The sequence below is a fragment of the Danio rerio genome, chromosome 22 (assembly GCF_052040795.2).
Source record: "Danio rerio strain M-AB ecotype USA chromosome 22, GRCz13ab, whole genome shotgun sequence".
Lineage (NCBI taxonomy): Eukaryota > Metazoa > Chordata > Actinopteri > Cypriniformes > Danionidae > Danio > Danio rerio.
Window position 1 is genome coordinate 3,669,987 of NC_141042.1, and position 26,514 is coordinate 3,696,500.

General features: G+C 40.9%; 1 protein-coding gene and 2 long non-coding RNA genes across 4 annotated transcripts in view; 2 read left to right on the forward strand and 1 right to left on the reverse strand.

Annotated features, from left to right (window-relative positions):
- The window catches only part of LOC147831455 (uncharacterized), a 787,032-nt gene that overhangs the window by 491,094 nt on the left and 269,424 nt on the right, over nucleotides 1-26,514 (forward strand). The gene's annotated exons all lie outside the window — the stretch shown is intronic.
- LOC147838336 (uncharacterized) lies at nucleotides 2,258-7,383 on the forward strand. The gene is made up of 2 exons (XR_015521686.1): nucleotides 2,258-3,630; nucleotides 3,707-7,383. It is a non-coding gene; the product is annotated as an uncharacterized LOC147838336 (long non-coding RNA).
- Nucleotides 7,526-25,491, reverse strand: tbxa2r (thromboxane A2 receptor). Of its 2 annotated transcripts, XM_087302268.2 has the most exons (4): nucleotides 25,416-25,491; nucleotides 17,175-17,751; nucleotides 14,820-15,071; nucleotides 7,526-8,766 (listed from the first exon to the last, which is right to left on the reverse strand). In XM_087302268.2, the coding sequence occupies exons 2-4, from the start codon at nucleotides 17,700-17,702 to the stop codon at nucleotides 8,431-8,433; spliced, it is 1,116 nt and encodes a 371-aa protein (XP_087158394.1). In that variant the 5' UTR covers nucleotides 17,703-17,751; nucleotides 25,416-25,491; the 3' UTR covers nucleotides 7,526-8,430.

Genomic DNA, 26,514 nt, shown 5'->3' on the forward strand with positions numbered 1-26,514 from the left:
GGGGTGACTACAGCTGAATGAACCGCCAACTATTACGGCGTATGTGTTACACAGCGGATGCCTTTCAACTCATACAAACTCATTCACACACCCTTATACACTATGGCCAATTCACCTTTAGCGCATGTGTTCGGATTGTGGGGAAAACCGAACCCACGTCAACATGGGGAGAACATGCAAACTCCACACAGAAATGCCAACTGGCCTAGTTGGGACTCGAACCAGCAACATTGTTGCTGTAAGGCAACAATGCTAACCTCTGAGCCACAGTGACACCCATCTTTCTACATAATTTAGAATAAATTTAAAGAGTGTTGTTTGTATATACACACCTTAAACCAATCACGTTCAACTTCCCTATTAACTTGAATTTGATTGTCATTCTCAGTGCATCATGAGATTGTTGTTTAAAATTTATATTTATATATATATATATAGCTGGTTGGTTTGTGGCTTTTAACTCAGTTAACAAATACAATTACAACGTAAAAGTATATATCACGCAAATAATACGAAAAAAATATCGGTACCAATATCGGTTGATAAATTGATTTCTTTAATGCTAACATTATATGCCCAATATTAAAATTATTGGCCCTTCAAAAGTTTCTAATTGGTTACTGGTTTAGATTGGATCTGTTTTAACTGTTTTTTTTTCCACATGACGAAACGTGTTGCATGCAACAGATACAGTTTTTAATCGATGAAAGACAACTAATATATCAAGCCCCGCCCATTTTCTCCCAATCATTAAAAACACCATGTGAGGAAGTAGAATGAGTTGCACATACTTTGGCTCAATTATAAATTCACAAAGCATGGTTTATTTTAACATAAGCTGTGAAACGGTTGCAGATGAAGGACGATGCTGCTGATGTCAATTTAATTGGGTTTTTCTTTCTCTCGTTTATCTTGCACACACTCTTGAGGAGTCCCAGATCATGATTCCTGTCCCAAGTCTAAACACCGAACTGCTGTCCAGTTGGCTCCGTGTCTCAGGAAACTGATGCACAAACAAGCACAAATCTTTTAAATGTAACCTTAAATCCGAAGTCTTGAGAATGCGAAAATCTGTCGTACGGCGCTGCGAGAAGGGGCGGGATTAAACAAGATGATTAGACATTCAAAAAATGCGCGATTGCTCCATATTTTACATTTCTGTCCAGAGACATTGTGTTTTGATCCTCGATTGACGCAGTTAAGTGATACGAGTTCGCAGGTCGGAGTTCAATAAGCTGGAACTTTACACCCGCTCATGATCTTCTGTTTGCAGTATGCGCTTGGCCTAAAAAGACAAAACTCTCTACCAAAGATGCTTGAGAGGACAACTGGCCGAAGCAATCCAAACAGTAATGAGTTCGATGTAACAGTGCTTGGGTTTACATATAATAATAATAATAATTCCTTTCATTTATATAGCGCTTTTCTGGGCACTCAAAGCGCTTTACACACAATGGGGGGAATCTCCTCATCCACCACCAGTGTGCAGCATCCACCTGGATGACGCGACAGCAGCCATTTTGCGCCAGACCGCACACCACACACCAGCTGATTGGTGGAGAGGAGACAGCGATGAAGCCAATTGGATTATGGGGATGGTTAGGAGGCCATGATGGACAAAGGCCAGTGGGCAGATTTGGCCTGGATGCCGGGGTTAAACCCCTACTCTTTTCGAAGGACATCCTGGGATTTTTAACGACCACAGAGAGTCGGGACCTCGGTTTAACGTCTCATCCGAAAGACGGCGCTCACTGAGCAGTATAGAGTCCCCGTCACTATACTGGGACATTAGGACCCACACAGACCGCAGGCTGGGCGCCCCCTGCTGGCCTCACTAACACCACTTCCGGCAGCAACCTAGCTTTCCCATGTGGTCTCCCATCCAGGTACTGACCGGGCGCAGCCCTGCTTAGCTTCAGTGGGCGACCATGTGAGAGTTGCAGAGAGCTAGCTGCCGGCATATGGTATAAACACAAGATGCCTATGACAGCATAACTCTTCAGATATCTCACGAATGAATAACTGGCTTGTTGCGCAAGAAACGATCATCGTTGAACACAGAGACACAGAGGTAAAGCAGAATCAGCTTTGCAGTCAAAGAGTTTTGATGACGTTTCGAGGGAGTGTGTGGTCCTCATCGTCTTATCAGCAAGGAAATGTCTGGGAATTGAGCCAAAATGCTAGCTTTCCCAAAACGAGCCCAGTTTGCGAGTCTCTACTGTATGTTCTTACTGAAGCCATTAAGCACACAACTTTGCACCTTTGTCCAACCTGTCAGTTTATTTATGGCTTTAAATCACTTTCTAATGGTTTGTTTTTATCCTTATTTATTGATCCCCCCCAAATACACCAAATGGGTAAAATAAATGAAAAATACACTGCTGGGCTCTATCATGCAAAGGTTCCACCGCCAAATTGACATCACCAAACACTTATTTTCCAGCATCTCCCATTCAACCAACCATCACTTTTCAGATCATCCAATCACTGGCAAGTTGTTAAAACCAAGCCCCTCCCAACTTTTCACTTATGTTGTACAGTTTACAATAGCATACAAAGGCATCCCTACAAAAGTACAAGGGATTTTACAAACATCTACACAGCTCAGACATGCACTTCTTGAATGTTTCCAACAAGAGTTTCTTGGCCAAATTGGCAGTGAGCAAATCTCATGAAGGGTCGCATCAGTAAGATGGGATATGCACTACATTTGGTGTCACACTTGATCTTTTTAAAACATTTGTTCATTACAGAATCAAAAGCTACATGCATGGCCACATTTGCAAAATGGGACAAGATGCAGTGGAATTCTGCACGGGTATGGGCAAATGCTCATGTCTAACAGGCCAGATGTAATCCAAATGGACGCCGTTTAGACCAAATGCATGGAACTTATCAGCATGGAAAAGTTGAGCGTATGTTTGGGAAGCGAGCCAACACTGTAGAAATGTGTCCAATAAGAGTTTCTTGGCCAGGGTGGACTGTCAGCATCTCTGAAAGCGAGACATTTAATCATTACAGAAGTAGAAGCTGCAAGCAAGTCTACATTTCCGAAACGGGACAAGATGCAGTGGTGTTCAGCACAGGTAAGGTCGTGTCCTCTTGTCTGGTTTTGGCAGGCATAATCCAAAGGGATGGAATTTTAACCAAGTGTGCGCTTCTCGTAGTGTCATCGGCAAGGGATAGGGGAGTGTATATCTGGGAAGCGAGCCAGAACTGGAAAGTTTCAGTCTGAAAGTTTCTGTACATTTTCTTGAATAGTGTCTCTTTTCAAGTAGAGCCCAAGCGTGAGCTTCTTAAATGTGTCCAAGAGTTTCTTGTCTGTTAACTTTTTCCTAAAGAGAGGGACAGATGACACTTGACCAACTTTTGATGCCAAATCGGACTTTTATATGAGACACTGAACAGGGCCGGAGCAAGCTGAACTGCCGCTCTAGGTAGAGGACGATCACCCCGCCCTCAACCCCAATGTGAAAACGAAAGTAACCGGTTATGAAAATGAAGTGAGGTGTCGCGGACCTCTGTTCTGCCGCCCTATGTGGGGATATAACTGAGGATGCGCGGGTGTCGCGGACCTCTATTCTGCCGCCCTGTGCGGATATAACTAAAGACACGCGGGTGCTGAGGGAGGTGTCACGGACGCCGCCCTCTCTATTCTGCCGCCCTATGCGCGGATATAACTGAGGATGCGCGGGTGCTGAGGGAGGTGTCACGGACGCCGCCCTCTCTATTCTGCTGCCCTATGCGCGGATATAACTGAGGATGCACGGGTGCTGAAGGGGGTGTCATGGACGCCGCCCTCTCTATGCTGCTGCCCTATGCGCGAATATAACTGATGACACGTGGGTGCAGAAGGAGGTGTCACAGACGCCACCCTCTCTATTCTGCCTCCCTATGCGCGGATATAACTGAGGATGCACGGGTGTCGTGGACCTCTATTCTACCGCCCTATGCGCGGATATAACTGAGGATGCGCGGGTGCTAAGGGAGGTGTCACGGACGCCGCCCTCTCTATTCTGCCGCCCTGTGCTGATATAACTGAGGACGCACGGTTTGTAAGGGAGGTGTCACGAACGCCGCCCTGTCTATTCTGCTGCCCTATGCGCGGATATAACTGAGGATGCGCGGGTGCTAAGGGAGGTGTCACGGACGCCGCCCTCTCTATTCTGCCGCCCTGTGCTGATATAACTGAGGACGCACGGTTTGTAAGGGAGGTGTCACGAACGCCGCCCTGTCTATTCTGCCGCCCTATGCGCGGATATAACTGAGGATGCGCGGGTGCTAAGGGAGGTGTCACGGACGCCGCCCTCTCTATTCTGCTGCCCTGTGCTGATATAACTGAGGACGCACGGTTTGTAAGGGAGGTGTCACGAACGCCGCCCTGTCTATTCTGCCGCCCTATGCGCGGATATAACTGAGGATGCGCGGGTGTCGCGGACCTCTATTCTGCCGCCCTATGCGTGGATATAACTGAGGACAGGCATAGCTGATGGAGGTGTCCCTGAAGCCGCCCTTTCTATTCTCTCGCCTATGCGCGAATATAACTGAGGACGCGGGTGGTGAGGGAGGTGTCGCGGACATAACTGAGGAAGCGGGTGGTAAGGGAGGTGTCGCGAACGCCGCCCTCTCTATACTGCCACCCTAGGCGGCCGCCTAGGTCGCCTCTATGGATGCACCGGCCCTGACACTGAACTCACATGGAACTCCCACTAAAGCTAAGCAGGGCTGTGCCTGGTCAGTACCTTGATGGGAGACCACATGGGAAAGCTAGGTTGCTGCCGGAAGTGGTGTAAGTGAGGCCAGCAGGAGGCGCTCAACCTGCGGTCTGTGTGGGTCCTAATGCCCCAGTATAGAGAAGGGGACTCTATACTGCTCAGTGAGCGCCGTCTTTCTGATGAGACGTGAAACCGAGGTCCTGACTCTCTGTGGTCATTTAAAATCCCAGGCTGTCCTTCGAAAAAGAGTAGGGCATCCTGCCTAAATTTGCCCACTGGCCTCTGTCCGTCATGGCTTCCTAACCATCCCCATATCATTACTGGCTTCCTCACTCCTCTCTCCACCAATCAGCTGGTGTGTGGTGTGCAGTCTGGCACAATATGGCTGACGTCACGTCATCCAGGTGGATGAGGAGATTCCCCCCCAAAAATGTGTCCAGAAAAGCGCTGTATAAATGTAAGGAATTATTACCTTTATTATTATTATTACAGAAGTTGAAGTTACATGCATTTCCTTGACTGCCAATTGGAACAAGATGCAGTTGTTCAGCAGGGATAGGGTGTATCTGTTTGTCAAGCTTTGGTCGGACATTATTCAAATAGCTGACATTTAAACACGTGAGTTTGCTTGACAAGACTAAAAAAAGAGTAAACTTGGGAGGCCAGCCAAAACTGAAAAGTGTTCAGTTTGGAAGTTTCAGTACATGTTCTTGAACAGTGTCTCTTTTCAAGTGCACATGAGTTGGCATGTCTACAACTGAAACGTGAGCTTCTTGAATGTGTCCAACAAGAGTTTCTCGGCTGTTAACTTTTGCCTAAGAGTCATCAACAATAAGGATGACACATGACCAACATTTGGTGGCAAATCCGACCCTATGGGACATTTAATCATTACATTTCCTTGACTGCGAATTGGAAAAAGATACAGTTGTTCTGCAATGATAGGGTGTGTATCTGTTTGTCTAGCTTTGTTTGTCTCTTTTCAAGCCCATGTAAGTCTGAATCTTAATTATATAGTAAACGTCTTCAGCCTGTTCAACAAAGTTCTTGGCTGTCAGAGAAAGAAAGTTCCCAAAGGTATACAGTAGTCAACATTTGAAAAGGATCACAACCTTTCACCAAAGTCACACTGTTGAACAAGACCCATTCTAGTCTTAGGACACTTAAAGAACGTTTTGATCCACATCAAATGTTGACTACTGTAGATCTGGAAGTTGAGCTAAAACCCCACAGTTTACCTAAGATGAGATTTATACCAGCACTGTTTGTGTCCAATTGATCATCTTGGCCCAAGTCAGACATTTGCATGAGACCTTTTATTGATATCGAAAGCGAATCAAGATACAAGGTGTTCTGCACAGGTAAGTTTATATGGCTTTGTTTGGACATTATCCGAACAGTTGTTTTAAGTCTGTATTTCTTGGAAGTGAGTAAAAACTCTTAAAAGAGCTCAGTCTGCAAGTTTCTATGTTTGTTTCCCTTAACCGCCTCTTTGGTTTTGGTCCCAATGTCACATTGGGGTGCCCATTTGGCCCAAAACAAGACTTTTCGATGAGACTTTTACAAAAGTAGAGTCAGTATTTGTTCAATATGCATCTACTTGTCTTGCTTTGGTTGAATGTCACAGTTTTCATTCTGTGAGTTTAATTGTTTCACTATCAGTGTACATTGGTCACGACCTCAGTGTCTCATAGGTCAGATTGGTCATTTGACCCAAATCCGACATTTGCAGGAACATTTCCATTGTTTTCATTTGTTAAATGAAGCACAGGTAAATTTGCATCTGCTTGTTTGGCTTTGGTTGAACACTCCATTTTTCCCAAAAGTGCCTAGTCTGCACATTTTCCATGAACACTGTCCCAATGGCCAGCTTGATAATCTGACCCCCAATCAGACCTTACCATGAGACTTGTAATTGTTACAGAAGTAGAGTCAGGATTTGTTGATATGCATCATCTTGTCTGGCTTTTGTTGGGTATACAGTTTTTCCAAAAGAGCCCAGCCTGCAAGTTTTTGTTTTTTGAACAGCGTCCTTAAAGTTCCAGTGTCCCATTGGCCAGCTTGATAAATTGACCCTAATCAGACCTTTGCATGAGATCTTTAAATGTTATAAGTAGCGCTCTATTTTGACATGACGCAGGTGCACTTACGAAGGGCAAGTACGAATCTACTTGCTATTTTAACGATTGGAAAAATAGTTGTCGCACCTTGCGCATGGTTTAAAAGGGTTGTCCTTATTCGCATAATGAGTTATGGGTGTTTTGGGCATGAAGTGCAATAAACTTTTAAGAGTCTCATCTCTCTCTGATTTTGTAAGTGGAAAAACTGAACGTTGAACTATTGAGTAAACGGATCTGCTCATGCACAGAATCGACATCTACAAAACCAGCCAAATTGACCAAAGCTCTCTGAGGTGGAGGCAGCATGGAGGAGGTAGCGGTTTTCATATTTATGTAGACAATAACAATCTTTTACATTTGAATCCTTTCATTTTCATATTTAAAGATGTTCGACGTGCTGTGCGCATCCCTGTGTGTGTAATAAGCAAAATGTATGCGCGTTTCGGACTGGCGTATCACTATTGCACTCTTTAAATCATACCTGCCAACATTGAGTGTGAAAATAAAGGATATGCCCACCATAATAAGGGATACAGCCCCCCCCCCCCCCCCCCCCATAAATTGTATAAATTAGCAGCAAAAAAACGAGCAAACAGTTCAGCTTATTTAAATTGATAGCTATTATAATGAAATAGAATCAAGCTATCTTATCTCATTAGCCATTTTTTCACTATAACTTACACATTCTGATTAAAGAGCAATGAATTATGTATTTATTTATTTAGTTTGATTACATTAAATAACAGAGGTATCACTTTTTTTTCCAACGTTTTATGCTCATTTAGGATGAAATTAGTAGTGTTTGGAAAAAAAACCCACCAAGATCATCTTCAGATATTATTATTGTTAATTATGTGTGTATGTCTGTTCGAACACACATCCAAAACCCAGACTTTCGCTCCGCTTCAAATCGCGTGTACAGAATCTGGGAAACAGCGGCTATTTATCACTATGGAGCGCGTCAGCTGACAGTCACGCACTGCTATATGACAGATTAGAGGATTGCATATGAAGGGTTGACGGCACCTGTAATAAACAGGAAAGGGAATCCCGCCATTTTTACATTTATTTCAAAGTGTTATCATGCCTAAACAAAGCGAAAACACACCACAGACTCACATTCGAGAGCAAGGGGCGACCCCTGGTGGTTCGGTGGAATGGGTTGCGTATAGGGAGGATCAGCTATATGTTTATTGCCACCCTTCGGAAAAAGGACAGGAGAAATACGGGAAAATACCTTTACGGGATGATAGCGGGATTGAACTGTAAAATACGGGAGAATCCCCGGAATAACGGGAGGGTTGAAGAGGTATGCTTTAAATAACAACAACAACAACAAAATAAAAACTGCCACTGACTAACTGACTAGGCAAGCTTTCAGTTGATCAATGGCACAAATAGCAATGCATCAACAATGCGCCTCTATTTCAGACCAGCATGCCTATATGGGCGCACCAATGAGTGCAAATGCATTTGCCATTTAAACAACATGGTGCATGATGGAAAACGATACCAGCGCTGGGATGAGACTAGTAAAAAAACAAGACTTATGCATTCCACCATATATGCAATAGGCTCCGTAGAGTCAATATTTGCTAAACGGAAGTTGCAGAGGTGTCCAGCACAGGTAAAGGTGTATCCTCTTGTCTGGCAATGCATTGATTTGGCCGAATGTGATCCAGACGGTCAAGCGTTCCCCCAAGAGAGGCTCGAGTTAGTTTGCGAAATGACGTAGAGAGCGTTGGGTAAAGGCTGACGATGGATCCGCGGGACCAATCCATTTTGGGTGCGACTCGCTTCAGTATGGCACGTCGGAACAGGATGTAAACCCAGGGATCCAGGACTTGATTTCCTGTCGCAAAGCGCAGCCAGAGCAGCAGGTATCGAACGTCGAGCTCGCTTCCTGACAGCACGGTCTGCGCTATAAACACCTGTTAGAGGAAAAACAATGAGCATGTGTGAGAGAACAAACACTGAATACAAGCCCAACACTTGAACTCCACTCCATTAAATAAACACGATGACGTAAACACTGCGCTCCCCCCCACAGCCTTCATCATCTCGACATGTTTATGAAAACTAATGGCTTTCTCCAATGAGAATCTCCAGAGTGTTTCGTCTGGGGATGTTGGACAGACACAGTTTCCAGGAACGTAATAAAAGCTTTCATCAGGATGAGGCTAAATATATTCACCCCAAAGGCAGGAATGTTTACTAAACATCAGGTGAATCTCAAGAAACGCACACAAGTGAAATGCAATAAAACATTTATAAACAACACTTTTATTTGTTTATTTTGGGTTTTGTTTTATATTATGATGAATATTAAAGTTGTTATAGTGAAATACACAACACAAATAATGAAAGATGTTGGAAATAAAATGCACTGTGTCCACATTAAGACAGCAGAAAGCTTCTTTTAGCATGAAATCGGCTGATTTTTTGTTGTTGTTGTTGAGGCTTTGTGGGAATTTGTCCAAAGTAGCAACACTTTCAGTATAATACAGCAAACACAACCATAGTGGTATAGTGAGCTAGGCATTTCTTAATCATTGACCCTTTGCAGAGAATTTACTCGACCAAATACACATTTTAAAAACCGCACACACACACACACACTCTCACAGTGCACACTGCACACACTGATCACTGAAAGTTTCTGCCAAGATATTACAGATTGAATATTTATTGCTACAAAGAAAATATGGGATACAGGTATTAAATAGCATGGCTTTGCTTAATTAAATGTAAAACAATATTTTAAATAATTAAAAAGTTTATTTATATTTATTTAGAGACATTTTTATAAAGGCAGAAGTTTATATTAAACATTTAATTGTCATCATTTGTGTCTTTAATTCACCTAATATTTTATATTATATATATATATATATATACACACACACACACTCACCGGCCACTTTATTAGGTACACCTTACTAGTACCGGGTTGGACCCCCATTTGCCTTTAGAACTGCCTTAATTCCTTCGTGGTATAGATTCAACAAGCTACTGGTAAATTCCTCAGAGATGTTGGTCCATTTTGACATGATAGCATCACGCAGTTGCGGCAGACTTGTCGGCTGCACATCCATGATGCCAATCTCCCGTTCCACCACATCCCAAAGGTGCTCTATTGGATTGAGATCTGGTGATTGAGGAGGCCATTTGAGTGCAACAATACTCAGGAAGGCTGTGGCGTTGACACGATGCTCATTTATTACTAATGAGCCCAAAGTGAGTCAAGAAAATCTCCCACACACCATTACACCACCACCACCAGCCTGAACCATTGATACAAGGCAGGATGATCCATGCTTTCATGCTGTTGACGCCAAATTCTGACCCGACCATCCAAAAGTGGCAGCATAAACCAAGACTCATCAGAGCAGGCAGCGTTTCTCCAATCTTCTATTGTCCAGTTTTGGTGAGCCTGTGTGAATTGTAGCCTCAGTTTCCTGTTCTTAGCTGACAGGAGCGGCAGCCGGTGTGTTCTTCTGCTGCTGTAGCCCATCTGCCTCAAGGTTGGATGTTGTTGTGTGTTCAGAGATGCTCTTCTGCAGACCTCGGTTGTAACGAGTGCTTATTTGAGTTACTGTTGCCTTTCTATCAGCTGGAACCAGTCTGGCCATTCTCCTCTGACAGGGCATTTGTGCCCACAGAACTGCCGCTCACTGGATATTTCCTCTTTGCCTGACCATTCTCTGTAAACCCTAGAGATGTTTATGCGTGAAAATTCCAGTAGATCAGCAGTTTCTGAAATACTCAGACCAGCCAGTCTGGCACCAACAACCATGCCACATTCAAAGTGACTTAAATCCCCTTTCTTCCCCATTCTGATGCTCGGTTTAAACTTCAGCAAATCATCTAGACCATGTCTACATGCCTAAATGCATTGAGTTGCTGTCATGTGATTAAAAAATTGAGCGGTTGGACAGGTGTACCTAATAAAGTGGCCGGTGAGTGTGTCTACATACCGATATATATTCTTAGTTCACATTATAAAATACACTGACTAATGAAGCTTTATTGTAATGTGCGACCAGTGAATCTATTTATGTAGTTAATATCGATCTAAACAGAATATAAAAAAGCATTTGTACATGAAAATCTGTGCATAATCGGTATTTAAAGAAGAAAAATGCTTTAAATGTGACACAATGGTTTACAACCTTTAACAAAGTGGCTTTATTTGAAGAAACATTTAATCCAGCACACAATTGGCTAACTTTAAGTTTCAGTTTTGTTATAAATACAGTACGTCGTGTGCGTGTTTGCCGAGCACTTCCTGTTCTTCCCTTTAAACAGGAAATGGTTTTTGCCCTCAGTCTTATCAGTATTTCTCACATGAAACTCCTCAAGTTGAGAAAAGCAGACAGTTTCCTGAGTGGAAAAGCTGTTAGTGTGCTTTCTGAGGAGTGAAACGGCACCTGTGTCTCGCAGCGTTCACAGATAAACGAATGCTCAAAAACAGCGTCACGGACAATTGAGGCCATTACAGGAGTGCCCTTCAATATGAGAGTTCAGAGCAGATGCTGCGACATCTGGACCTGAAATGATTCTGGATTTACAGAACATCACGTCGAGTACACTGAAGCAACGTACAAGATGACTTTCTGCCGTTTTAATGCACTTAAGAACGTTCCTACACAGTAAGCTGCATATATTAGAAGCCCACCAGATTTCAACTTTTTTTCCTGCATTTTAAGAGTGTACTGGAGTTTAAAAAACTGTATTTATTGTTTAAAAAGCTTTCTTCTAGATTTCAAAAAACCTTTTTGTATTTTAAAAGCTTTTTAGATTTCAAGAGCAGCTTTGGTTTTTCTAAAAGCTCACAACTAAACAAAAACATCTTTCCCGTTTTAAGAGCTTTCTACATTTCAGGAACAGTTTTTGCTTTCCTAAAAGCACACTAATAAATTTCATACATTTATTTTGCCTTTTAAAAGCTTTTTAGATTTCAAGAACAGTTTTCCTCTTTTAAAAGCACAAGACTAGATTAAAAAAAAAACATGTTTCACATTTTAAGAGTATACCAGATTTTAAGACCAGTTTTTATTATTTTTTTTAACAACTCATAACTTGGTGTTAAGAAACAATTTTCGCATTTTTAGAGTATACAAGATTTCAAGAACAGTTTTAATTTTTAAAAAGCTTCCTACTAGATTTTTAAAAAGCATTTTCATATTTTAAAAGCTTTTTAGATTTCAGGAAACAGTTTTCGCTTCTCTAAAAGGTCACTACTAGACTTATTTTAAGAGCTTTCTACATTTCAAGAACAGTTTTTTGTTTTTTTTAGATTTCAGGAAAAAGATTTTGTATTTTAGGAGCGTAATAAACTTCAAGAACAGTTTTTGCTTTCCTAAAAGCACATTAATAAATTTCATACATTTATTTTGCATTTTAAAAGCTTTTTAGATTTCAAGAACAGTTTTCCTCTTTTAAAAGCACAAGACTAGATTTAAAAAAAAAAAACAAGTTTCACATTTTAAGAGCGCACAAGATTTTAAGAACAGTTTTTATTATTTTTTTTAACAACTCATAACTTGGTGTTAAGAAACAATTTTCGCATTTTTAGAGTATACAAGATTTCAAGAACAGTTTTAATTCTTAAAAAGCATTTTTGTATTTTAAAAGCTTTTTAGATTTCAGGAAACACTTTTCGTATTTTAAAAGTTTTTTAGATTTCTAGAACAGTTTTCGCTTCTCTAAAAGGTCACTACTAGACTTCAAAAACAAAAACATCTTTATTTATTTTAAGGGCTTTCTACATTTCAAGAACAGTTTTTTTTTTAGATTTCAGGAAAAAGATTTCGTATTTTAGGAGCGTAATAAACTTCAAGAACAGTTTTTGCTTTCCTAAAAGCACATTAATAAATTTCATACATTTATTTTGCATTTTAAAAGCTTCTTAGATTTCAAGAACAGTTTTCCTCTTTTAAAAGCACAAGACTAGATAAAAAAAACAAGTTTCACATTTTAAAAGCGCACCAGATTTTAAGAACAGTTTTTATGATTTTTAAAAAAAACTCATAACTTGGTGTTAAGAAACAATTTTCGAATTTTAAGAGTATACAAGATTGCAAGAACAGTTTTCGTCTTTTAAAAGCACAGTACTGGATTGCAAAAAACATGTTTCACATTTTAAGAGCGTACTAAATTTTAAGAATAGTTTTCATTTTTTTAAAAACTCACCACTAAGTGTCAAGAAACAATATTCATATTTTAAGAGTATACAAGATTTTAAGAACAGCCTACTTCTAGATTAAAATTTGTTTTCCTGTAGTTTAAGAGCTTTCCAGCACACCAAAATATAAAACAAATTTTCACATTTTAAGAACGTACTAGATTTTAAGAACAGTTTCGTTTTTGGTTTTCGAACAGTTTTGGTTTTTCTAAAAACACTACTAGATTTCATGACATGTTTCGCATAATAAGCGCATGTTAAATTTCAAAACAATTGTCATTATTTTAAAAGCTCACTCATAGGGCTCTATTTTGACGGTCCATGCGCAGAGCGCAAAACGCAGGGCGCAAACGCTTTCAGGGCGTCAGAACGCGTTTTTAACGCATGGTCTAAAAGGGTTGAGTTTATTTTCTTAATGAGTTATAGGTGTGTTTTGAGAATAAACCAATTAGAGTCTCATCTCCCATACCCTTTAAGAGCCATCTGCGTCGCGCCATTAGCGCATTCGCTATTTACAGGACGTAAAGTAAGTCTAATTGGAAAAACTGAGCATTTCACTAGCAAACAGTTAACAGTTTTTTTTAACAGAAAACTGTTATACAGAGCATCTACTGCGTGAGAATGAGAGATAATCGATCTACTTTCACTTTCGCTCTCAAAATAGCAATGCGCCAGCAGTGCGCCTCAGAACGCCTTCCTTTTTAGACCAGAACGCCTATGGGTGCACATATGAGCGCGAATGCATTTGCTATTTAAACAGCGTAGCGCAACGCATCAAAACGACTCTTGCGCCAAGCTGAAACTAGCAAAAGACGAATTGCGCCGCACCTTGCGCCACATTGCGCCGGGTGTATGATAGGGCCCATAGACTTCAAGAAACAATTTTTGCACTTTAAGAGCATACCATATTTTCATTCAAATTTTTTAAAAGCTACTAATAGACAAAAACGACATTTTTCATACTTTAAACGCATATTAGATTTCAAGTACAGCTTTTTTGTTTTTTTTGTTTTTTGTTTTACAAGTTTTCTTTTTCTTTTCTTTTTTTTTTTTTTTTGCATTTTTAAACATTTTCAAGAAGTTCAAGAGTTTTTTAAATCTCACTGCTAAATTTCAAAGACAGTTTTCACTTTTTCACAGCATCCCAGATATCGAAAACATTTTTTTAATATGAATGCAGGAACCTCGTTCCTGGAGGAGCACCAGCTCTGCACATTTTCCATGGCTGCGTCCGAAACCGCATACTTCCATACTATACAGTACGCTAAAATCAGTATGCGAGCCGAGTAGTATGTCCGAATTCATAGAATTCGAAAAACTATGCGAGAAGTACCCGGATGACTTACTTCTTCCGGCGAGATTCTGGAGTGCGCATCCCATGCACGCTGCGCTATCCCATTATGCCCCACGAGCGAATTCATGAATGGGAGTTAAGCGAGGCAAATGACACAGGTACGTCACGTGACTATGTCAAAATGGCGGATGTAGTACGTCCGAATTCCATTCATACTTTTCACATTCATACTCTATAGAACGCACTTTTCTAACGGCCGAGCAGCACGTTTAAATTTAAATGCAGTACCTACTGAGTAGTAGGCAGTTTCGGACGCAGCCCATGTCTCCTTAATCAAACACACCTGATTCAGATCATCAGCTCATTAGCAGAGGCTGAAAGACCTGTAATAAGTGTGACACACATAGAAGACATCCAAAAGAAGCAGTGCGGGTGGTCCTCCAGGAACGTGGTGGAGAAACACTGCATTAGATGTTGATTGTGTTCAGTTTTCCACCACTCACCAGCAGAGGGCACCAGCAGATGGAGGCGATCACCATGATCAAGATGAGCTGCACCATCATCTCCACCTCGTAGTCGCGTCTCCTCTGAGTGCTGTCGGCTCCACAACACACCCGTAATAATGTGACCACGCTCACAGTGTTTAGCAGGAACGACACGGCCAGAGACGCCAAACCCACCAGCGAGAAGATCAGACCGAACGTCATATCCAGAGGAGCAGAGCTGATGTTGAGGAAGCACCAGGAACCGGGAACCTGGGAGGTAAGGGTGGGCGATACGGCAAAAATATCACATCACGATTTTTTCCAGGAGTCAAATGAGTCACTTAAGGAGTAATTCAAAATATCAACGAATAGGTTGAGTTATTAGAAAGTGTCTGTTGAATTGTTAAAAAAGCAATGCACATCCCTGGTGGTTATGTACATCGAGACTGATTCAACGAATTACAGTGAATTTTTATGCTTAGGCTAGTTTTTACAGCAGATGGCGCTCTAGGCTAGTTTTTAACAGCAGATGTCGCTCTAGACTAGTTTTTAATAGCAGATGGCGCTCTAGGCTAGTTTTTAACCGCAGATGGCGCTCTAGGCTAGTTTTTAACAGCAGATGGCGCTCTAGACTAGTTTTTAACAGCAGATGGCGCTCTAGGCTAGTTTTTAACAGCAGATGTCGCTCTAGACTAGTTTTTAATAGCAGATGGCGCTCTAGGCTAGTTTTTAACCGCAGATGGCGCTCTAGGCTAGTTTTTAACAGCAGATGGCGCTCTAGACTAGTTTTTAACAGCAGATGGCGCTCTAGGCTAGTTTTTAACAGCAGATGTCGCTCTAGACTAGTTTTTAATAGCAGATGGCGCTCTAGGCTAGTTTTTAACAGCAGATGGCGCTCTAGACTAGTTTTTAACAGCAGATGGCGCTCTAGGCTAGTTTTTAACAGCAGATGGCGCTCTAGACTCTAGGCTAGTTTTTAACGGCAGATGGCGCTCTAGGCTAGTTTTTAACAGCAGATGGCGCTCTAGACTCTAGGCTAGTTTTTAACGGCAGATGGTGCTCTAGAATAGTTTTTAACAGCAGATGGCGCTCTAGGCTAGTTTTTAACAACAGATGGCACTCTAGGCTAGTTTTTAACAGCAGATGGCACTCTAGGCTAGTTTTTAACAGCAGATGGCGCTCTAGACTCTAGGCTAGTTTTTAACAGCAGATGGCACTCTAGACTCTAGGCTAGTTTTCAACGGCAGATAACACTCTAGGCTAGTTTTTAACAGCCGATGGCGCTCTAGACTAGTTTTTAACAGCAGATGGCGCTCTAGGCTAGTTTTTAACAGCAGATGGCGCTCTAGACTCTAGGCTAGTTTTTAACAGCAGATGGCGCTCTAGACTAGTTTTTAACAGCAGATGGCGCTCTAGGCTAGTTTTTAACAGCAGATGGTTCTCTAGACTAGTTTTTAACAGCAGATGGTGCTCTAGGCTAGTTTTTAACAGCAGATGGCGCTCTAGGCTAGTTTTTAACAGCAGATGGCGCTCTAGGCTAGTTTTTAACAGCAGATGGTGGTCTAGACTCTAGGCTAGTTTTTAACAGCAGATGGCGCTCTAGGCTAGTTTTTAACAGCAGATGGTGGTCTAGACTCTAGGCTAGTTTTTAACAGCAGATGGTGCTCTAGACTCTAGACTAACAGCAGATGGTGCTCTAGACTAGTTTTTAACAGCAGATGGCCCAGAAGTCCTGTACCTCCCTCAGGACAAGTGCTAGAGCTTCTTAACGTAATATACCTAAGCACAGATTGCTATAAAAACTCGTCGATGGTCGGGAAGCATTCTCTTTTAATTGGCAAGTTATCTCGTTGATGGCGGGGATAGGGCAAATTATCCACAATTTCAAGACCAAGAGGTCCTGTACCTCCCTCAGGATATGTGCTAGAGCTTTTTACCATAATATACCTAAAACACGGATTGCCATAATTCATCAATGATAGGGAAGAGTTGCCTCTTGATGGATGAGTTATCTCATCAAGGCCCAGAGGTCCCGTGCCTCCCTCAGGACATGCACTAGAGAAGGGGTGGCCAATTCTGTTTCTGAGATCTTCTGTACCTTGTTGAGGAGTTCAGCTGCAACCTTGATCAAACACACTTGTCTGTAATTACCAAGTACTCCTTCAGACCCTGCTTAGTTCGTTTAGTTGTGTTTGATTAAGCTTGGAGCTGAATTCGGCAGGAAGGGAGATCTCCAGGAACAGGATTGGAGACCCCTGTGCTAGATCTTTTCACCATAATATACCTAAAACAATGATCGCTGTAACAAATTGTCAGTGGTGGAGAAAGAGTTAATCATCCACAATCAAAAATAATGATATCGCACACCCCTACCTGCAGGTGATAGTGGCCCAATCCCACCAACGGGAGTAGGCTAATGGAGCCCGCGGTCACCCAAACCAGCGCTACCGTCCAGCAAACTCTAGTGTTGGACATGGAGGATCGAGCGAAGGGTCGATTAATGCCTACAAATCTTTCCACAGCCATGGCTGCGCCAAGAAGCAACGGGCAGAGTCCATAGAAGACCATTGACATGCCCATGAAGTTGCAGAAGTGGCACTGAGGGTCCAGTTGACGCCAGTTGAAGTGCGTGATATGGTAAGACACCACGATAGAGCCGGTCACCAGTAAACCCATGAAGTCCGTGAAGACCAGCCCACCGAGGAACAGCAGGAAGGAGGATCGCGAGCGGCTCTTGGTGTGATGGAAGGTCTTGGCTAAAACCAGCAGAGCAAAGAGGTTGGAGCTCAGGCCGAGTCCACTGAAGACCGCGGAGAAGTAGGCGGAGGCGATGGTGTGGTTGTGCTTGAATGGAGGAGTGTTGGTGGAGAAGCACAGAGGAGTCACGTTGGTGGACGCCATCGCTTTTGTTGGTAGAGAATACCAGCGGGGAATTCAGCTTTTGTTCATCCTGGGGAGAAAAACACAAATGGGGATTTTTGTAGTTGTGGGTGTTTATAGGGGAGTTATTTTATTTTTTGCTGGTGGTTTGCAGTTGGTCATGTACATAGTCAATTACTCTGTTTAGGCTAGTTTTTAACAGCAGATGGCGCTCTAGACTAGTTTTTAACAGCAGATGGTGCTCTAGGCTAGTTTTTAACAGCAGAGGGCACTCTAGACCAGTTTTTAACAGCAAATGGCGCTCTAGACTAGTTTTAAATCAGCATATGGCGCTCTAGACTAGTTTTCAACAGCAGACGCTGCTCTAGGCTAGTTTTTAACAGCAGATGGCGCTCTAGACTAGTTTATAACAGCAGATGGCACTCTAGGCTAGTTTTAAACAGCGGATGGCGCTCTAGACTCTTTTTTAACAGCAGATGGCACTCTAGACTATTTTTTAACAGCAGATGGCGCTCTAGGCTAGTTTTAAACAGCAGATGGCGCTCTAGGCTAGTTTTTAAAAGCAGACAGTGCTCTAGGATAGTTTTTAACAGCAGATGGTGCTCTAGGCTAGTTTTAAACAGCAGATGGCACTCTAGGCTAGTTTTTAACAGCAGACAGTGTTCTAGGATAGTTTTTAACAGCAGATGGCGCTCTAGGATAGTTTTTAACAGCAGACAGTGCTCTAGGATAGTTTTTAACAGCAGATGGCGCTCTAGGCTAGTTTTTAACAGCAGATGGCGCTTTAGGCTAGTTTTTGACAGCAGATGGCGCTCTAGGCTAGTTTTTAACAGCAGATGGCGCTCTAGGCTAGTGTTTAACAGCAGACAGTGCTCTAGGCTAGTTTTTAACAGCAGACGGTGCTCTCGGCTAGTTTTTAACAGCAGATGGTGCTCTAGGCTAGTTTTTAACAGCAGATGGCGCTCTAGGCTAGTGTTTAACAGCAGACAGTGCTCTAGGATAGTTTTTAACAGCAGACGGTGCTCTCGGCTAGTTTTTAACAGCAGATGGTGCTCTAGGCTAGTTTTTAACAGCAGATGGTGCTCTAGGATAGTTTTTAACAGCAGATGGTGCTCTCGGCTAGTTTTTAACAGCAGATGGCGCTCTAGGATAGTTTTAAACAGCAGACAGTGCTCTAGGCTAGTTTTTAACAGCAGATGGCGCTCTAGGCTAGTATTTAACAGCAGACAGTGCTCTAGGATAGTTTTTAACAGCAGATGGTGCTCTCGGCTAGTTTTTAACAGCAGATGGCGCTCTAGGATAGTTTTAAACAGCAGACAGTGCTCTAGGCTAGTTTTTAACAGCAGATGGCGCTCTAGGCTAGTGTTTAACAGCAGACAGTGCTCTAGGATAGTTTTTAACAGCAGATGGTGCTCTCGGCTAGTTTTTAACAGCAGATGGTGCTCTAGGCTAGTTTTTAACAGCAGATGGCGCTCTAGGATAGTTTTTAACAGCAGACAGTGCTCTAGGATAGTTTTTAACAGCAGATGGTGCTCTCGGCTAGTTTTTAACAGCAGATGGCGCACTAGGATAGTTTTTAACAGCAGACAGCGCTCTAGGCTTTCATCACTTGTTGCTGATGCGCTAATTCAAAATGCACATTAAAACAGGTCAACTAATAATATGTACAGAATTGAACTTCTAGGATAGCTGTTTCAATCCAAAGCAGCGATTTTACCTGAAAAATAATATACTGCATTAAACTTTTGTAAATAAAAAGACGTGTCCATCCAATGTGTTCAAGACAGTGAACGTATTAATTCCTGGGAAAGTAGCGTAACATCTGAACAATAAATATGATTTTTTTTCCAAGCAGTTAACTGTTTATGCATTACAACTATTGGACATAATTATAAAAAACTATTCTGACAATTGTTTGTTTGGATACTTTGCATAATTATTTAAATATTTGCAATGTTTCAAGATGAAATCGGTTCACTGGTTAATCTAGATATACAAACACATTCTCAACTATGACTAAAATCACAAGACTTTTTTGCGTGTGTCAAGAAACTAATTTGGTAAATGTGTTTCACTGACGTTTATGCACATATGTTGCAATTGAAAAAAACAAGATCTAACTTTTGTTGACGAAGAGCAACAATTCATCCTGGTGAGAAAACACAATGGTGGATGGTTGTGCTTGTGGCTCTTATTTAGGTGAGTCATTTTGTTTTGCTAAACCAAATGAACTAGTCATGTTTTCCTAATGGCTTGTGCAATAGTACAGGACGAATGATTCCAAACAGACGGCCTGAAACTAAAACATCAATTCTGATGGACAAAATGTGTCTGCGGGAGTTCGGACAAAACTGTTACTGACGTCAACAGATGTAGTTCTGCGAATGTCCATTTCAAATCTGAGAGATCACAGCAGCAACAACAAACAATCATCAGACATAGCATCTGTTAATGGAAGATTTCACATTGATGATTCTTCCCTGTTATACAATATAGGAAGACATGATTATCTTAGTTTGGTAGCCAAAACGTATGTTTGGCAGTAATTAGAGCCATTTTAATTACATTCTGGATTCCGAATAGCCTAGTCCCTAAAAATGCCCAGAAAAAAATCCATGTAAGGTAGGGTTAGATGATAGTTCTTGCTGGTATTTTGCTGGTCATGAACTGCTTTAAGCTGGTTCTTGTTGGTTTAAAGTGGTTCTTGTTGATCATGGGCTGGTTTAAGCTGGTTCTTTGCTGATTATAAGCTGGTTTCTACTGATCGTAAGCTGATATGTTGGTTCTTTCTGGTCCCTTAAACTAGCTCTTTTGTAGTCTAGTGGTTCTTATAACAAACTATCTCTAGTCCTGTTTCTTGTTGCGCATGGGTTGGTTTAAGCTGGTTCTTACTGGTTTTGAGCTGGTTTAAGATGTGTTTTACAGGTCTTGAGCTGAATTAAGATGGTTATTGTTGGTCATGAAATGGTTTAAGCTGGTTTTTACTGGTTATGAGCTGGTTTAAGATGGTTCTTACTGGTTTTGAGCTGGTTTAAAATGGTTATGGTTGGTCATGAGATGGTTTAAGCTGTTTTTTTTTACTGGTTATGAGCTGATTTAAGCTGATTTCTGCTGGTTATGTGCTCTTGCTTGTTTAAGCTGGTTCTTGCTAGTCCTGGGCTGATTTAAGCTGGTTCTTGTTGTTCATGAGATGATTAACGCTGGTTTTTACTGGTCTTGAGCGGGCACCTGTTGGTCATGAGCTGGTTTAATCTGTTCCTGAGCTGGTTTAAGCTAGTTCTTACTGTCCATGAGCTGGTTTAAACTAATTCTTGTTGATCATGAGCCGGTTTACGATGGTTCTTACTGGTCTTGAGCTGGTTATTGTTTGTTATTGGCTGGTTTAAGTTGGTTCTTACTGGTCTTGAGCTGGTTTGATACGTGTCTTACTGTTCTGATTTCTTACTGACCTGGTTTAAGAAGGTTATTGTTGGTCATTGTGAAATTATTTAAGGTGGTTCCCACAAGTTATGAGCTGACTTAAGTTTTTTGTTAGTCATAAGCTGGTTTAAGCTGGTTCTTACTGGTCTTGAGCTAGTTAAGCTGATTTTTACTGGCCATGTGCTGGTTTAACCTGGCTCTTGCTTGTTGATCATGAGCTGGTTCAAGATGGTTCTTACAGGTCTTGAGCTGGATTACAAGGGTTATTTTGGTCATGAGATGGTTTAAGATGGTCCTTACTGGTTATGAGTTGATTTAAGCTGTTTTTTTTTGTTGGTCATGAGCTGGTTTAAGCTGGTTCTTACTAGTCTTGAGCTAGTTTAAGCTGACTAGTACTGGTCATGTGATGGTTTAAGCTGGCTCTTGCTAGTCCTGAGCTGGTTTAAGCTAGTTCTTACTGTCCATGAGCTGGTTTAAACTAATTCTTGTTGATCATGAGCCGGTTCAAGATGGTTCTAACAGGTCTTGAGCTGGATTACAAGGGTTATTTTTGGTCATGAGATGGTTTAAGCTGATCCTTACTGGTTAAGAGTTGATTTAAGCTGGTTTTTGTTGGTCATGAGCTGGTTTAAGCTGGTTCTTACTGGTCTTAAGCTAGTTTAAGCTGACTATTACTGGTCACGTGATGTTTTAAGCTGGCTCTTGCTAGTCCTGAGCTGGTTTAAGCTGGTTCTTTCTGGCCCTGAGATGGTTTAAGATGGTTCTTGTTGGTCATGAGATGGTTTAAGCTGTTTTTTACAGGCCATGAACTGGTTTAACCTGGTTCTTGTTCTTAATGAGCTTGTTTAATCTGGTCCTGAGCTGGTTTAAGCTACTTCTTACTGATCATGAGCTGGTTTAAACTGGTTCTTGTTGGTTATGAACTGGTTTAAGCTGGTTCCTACTGGCCATGAGCTGGTTTAAACTGGTTCTTAAGGATCTTGAGCTAGGTTAAGCTGGTTCTTGTTGGTTATGAACTGGTTTAATCTCGCTCTCACTGGCCATGAGCTGGTTTAAACTGGTTTTTACAGATCTTGAGCTAGGTTAAGCTGGTTCTTGTTGGTCATGAGCTGGTTTAAGCTGGTTCTTGTAGTCATAGACTGGTTAGAAGCTATTTATTTCCAGTTGTGATATGGTTTAAGTTGGTTCTTACAGGTCTGAATAGCACATGATCAGCAAAGAACTAGCTTAAAACTGCAAAAGTGCATCAAAAACCTGCAAGCATCCACAGGCAAATGCTGTTATTTCAGCAGGGTGTCAATTCAGGAAATTACATAAGAACTAAAATTTAAATTCCCTCGTTTTGTGCCCCCACTATTTCTCAAATCAAAGTACCCCCTCCTGTCCTGTGAGGATCTCAGAGCATCTCCAATGTTTCCCTTAGGAGGTCAAGCGGCTCCACTTTGACCATTAAACATGAGCGTCTTCATCGACAAACCGCCGCTAAGATCGATAGCCCGAGTGTGTCACCTCTTCCATTACTTTCAATCTGACTAAAACCTAAACCTCGGAGAGCAGAGGAGCCTAATGTCTGTTAACCAGACACAAACCTGCTCTAAACACCATCCAGACGGGGCTTTCAGAGACGCTGCGCTGCTAATCCAATTGGACAAGAACACGAGGCTCTAAAAGCGAGTGGGTTGAGATTCATTCACGTTGAAACAAGAAGATGAGGTCAAATATGATTACGAGACATGCTGTTTTGCTGTGTAATAACATCATTATATGAGATTCGACATCATGCAACGATTTTTGCAGCTCATACAGAAACACTGATTTGGATGTAAACAGTAATTAAATTAATGGATTAAAGCTTCTTTAGATGAGAGTTTTGGTATCTGGTTTTTGTATATTGCACCAGAACTACAATATAAAAATAGTTTTGGACATCATCTGCACACACTATGTAACTGTTTTGCTTTAAAAAATATGCATATTATGGAAATCAGTGGTGACCATTAACTCTTTGGATGCTAACATTCTTCAAAACATCTCCTCGTTTGCTTGACAGAAGAAACTGCTAGAGATTTGAAATGAATGAAGGATGAGTAAAGGAAGATTAACAGATTAAAATGACTGATGTAACATGTTTTTATGTGTGAAATATTCTATCTTTGGGTAAAAAAAATTTAATTCAAGATTGAAATTTATTTTCAAAAACATATTATTTGGTTATTTAGATCTATATTTAGACTATATTATAAGATCAAAAAATCACATTTAAAATTTTTCCACAAAAACCTTATATACACTCACCGGCCACTTTATTAGGTACACCTGCCAAACTGCTCGTTAATGCACGTTTCTAATCAGCCAATCACATGTCAGCAACTCAATGAATGAGCATCAAACCAAGCCTCAAAACGGGGAAGAAAAGCAATTTAAGTGACTTTGAACGTGGTGTGGTTGTTACTGAGTATTTCAGAAACTGTTGATCTACTGGGATTTTCACGCATCTCTAGGCTCACCAAAATTGGACAATAAACATTGGAAAAAACGTTGCCTGGTCTGATGAGTCTCGTTTTTACAAAATCATCTCAGACTGGTTTCTTGAACATGACAATGAGTTCCCTGTACTCAAATGGCCTCCACAGTCACCAGATCTCAATCCAATAGAGCACCTTTGGGATGTGGTGGAACGGGAGATTGTCATCATGGATGTGCAGCTGACAAATCTGCAGCAACTGCATGATGCTATCATGTCAATATGGAGCAAAATCTCTGAGGAATATTTCCAGTACCTTGATAAATCTCTGCCATGAAGGATTAAGGCAGATCTGAAAGGCAAAAAGGGGTCCAACCCAGAACTAGTAAGGTGTACCTAATAAAGTGGCTGGTTCGTATATTATATAGTATAATTTATATATAATGCTTGTAAATACATAGTAAATACATTTTAACAATATATATATATATATATATATATATATATATATATATATATATATATATATATATATATATATATATATATATGTGTGTGTATATATATATATATATATATATATATATATATATATATATATATATAATGTGTCGTGTTTTATTAACTTTGTTATATTAATTATGTTAATTAACTGAATGTTAATTTAACATTCAAATGTAAATATAAATGTGTTATATATATTACTTACACTGCCCTTAATGACAAAGTGCAGTAACAAACACAAACAATAAAACTGAGAAAAATGCCTTTAAAGTTTTTTTACACCAGCCAGTCAGACATGTTGTGGATAGATTAGCAGTTTCTGTAAAACAGGACAAAACTGACCCAGGAGACAGAACAGATGTTCTGAAAGCATTTAGCCCATAACGCCCATGCCAAAAACCCATTCCTTAAAATGATTATTATTTATTCTGGATGTGAATTACATAGGCTTTACCTGCATTTAAAAGGTCCCACTTTAAATTAAGTGGCCTTAACTAATATGTACTTACACAAGAGTTAATAGTTTGTTACAATGTACTTAATGTGTAAATACATGTATTTACTATGTACTTATGCTTGATTAAATGCATGTATGTAATTACATCTGTAATTAACTTTTGTAATTACATTTCTAAATATACTGTTGACCATCCCTTACACCCTAACCCACCCTTAAACCTACCCATACCAGCAAACCTGTCCATAACCCAACCTCTACCCTAACTCAAGAGCACCACAAGTGTTCTCAAATACATTAAAAACACAGTAAGTACATTGTATTTATTTTCTGATGTAAGTACATAGTAGTTAAGGACACTTAATGTAAAGTGGGACCATTTAAAAAACAGTAATTGAGTAAACACCATAGTGTTTTGAACCACACACTTGTCTTGAATTATTACCTGTAGGTTACAGTTGCTATGGCAATACAACAACTATAGTAATATAAACAAATTGCACAATACTGTAGTTTTCTACAACTATAGGGTATAGCTTATTACAATACACCAGTTTACTGTAGTTAAGCTAAAGTATACCACACTAGTCCTTATCAGTTCACAATATCATGTTGTAGCATTCGAGTTGTAAATAATACAGTAACCTATTATACATTTGACCACAGCATGGGTGAAAACACTATAGTATTTACTATAACAGCGTGGTATTTGTTCATGTGGTAGGGTATAGCACACCCACAACACGTTAAACTCGCGCCACGTACATCCAGACACACACTTTAAAAACATAAATCTATATCGCGCGACATACACACGGTGCAAAGTTAAAACCGACAGCGAGAAACATATGAAGCAAAGTGTTTTGAAGGATTGAGAGTTAAACTTTACCTGAGAAAAACAGTGTAAAAGTCCGGCGCGCTCCGTCCGTCAGTCTGATCGGCGGATCCCGGAGAGCAGATCCTCCACACACACGCGCGCGCGCGCGCTCACACATACACACTGAAGACTGATGATGATGATAACAATAAGGAGATACCGATCCTCCTTTTTTTCCCTTCGCTTTTCCTGGAAGAGGCTTGAGATTATTATTTATTTATTTACATATTTTTGATACCGTAAACTTTTTCTTTTTGTCTTACTGCCTTTATTAATCCGGGGTTGCCACAGCGCAATGAACCGCCAACTTATCCAGCATGATCTTTACACAGCAGATGCCCTTCCAGCCCCAACCCATCTTTGGGAAAGAAATAAAATCATTCATTCATTCATTCATTTTCTTGTCAGCTTAGTCCCTTTATTAATGTGGGGTCGCCACAGCGGAATGAACCGCCAACTTATCCAGCACATTTTTACGCAGCGGATGCCTTTCCAGCCACAACCCATCTCTTGAAAAACATCCACACACACACACACACTCATACACTATGGACCATTTAGCCTACCCAATTCACCTGTACCGCATGTCTTTGGACTGTGGGGGAAACCGGAGCACCCGGAGGAAACCCACACGAACGCAGGGAGAACATGCAAACTCCACACAGAAACGCCAACTGAGCCGAGGATCCAACCAGTGGCCCAGCAACCTTCTTGCTGAGAGGCGACAGCACTACCTGTGCCACTGCATCGCCGAAATAAAAACATATTTAATATTATTATTTCTGCCTATTTATTGACGCTAAAACTTGATAATATGAGACTGCAACAACTTTGAACATTACATAAAGCAGCAGGCTACAGAAAAAACAAAGTTAGGCCTATATTATGCAGATTACATGTTAAATATTACATAGTACCTATAAAACGCATAAAAAATCATAAATCACATGGAAAATTAGATATAGGACATTAAATATGAGCCATTTTTGACTTTTAAAAGATTTGCAAAAAGAGTCTAAACTCTCGGACTGATCCAGGAACAGCACAGATTGTGTCGACATGATAAATAAGGGCATGTTTAAATAGAGGAATGGGCTGTTTGTGGTCTCGC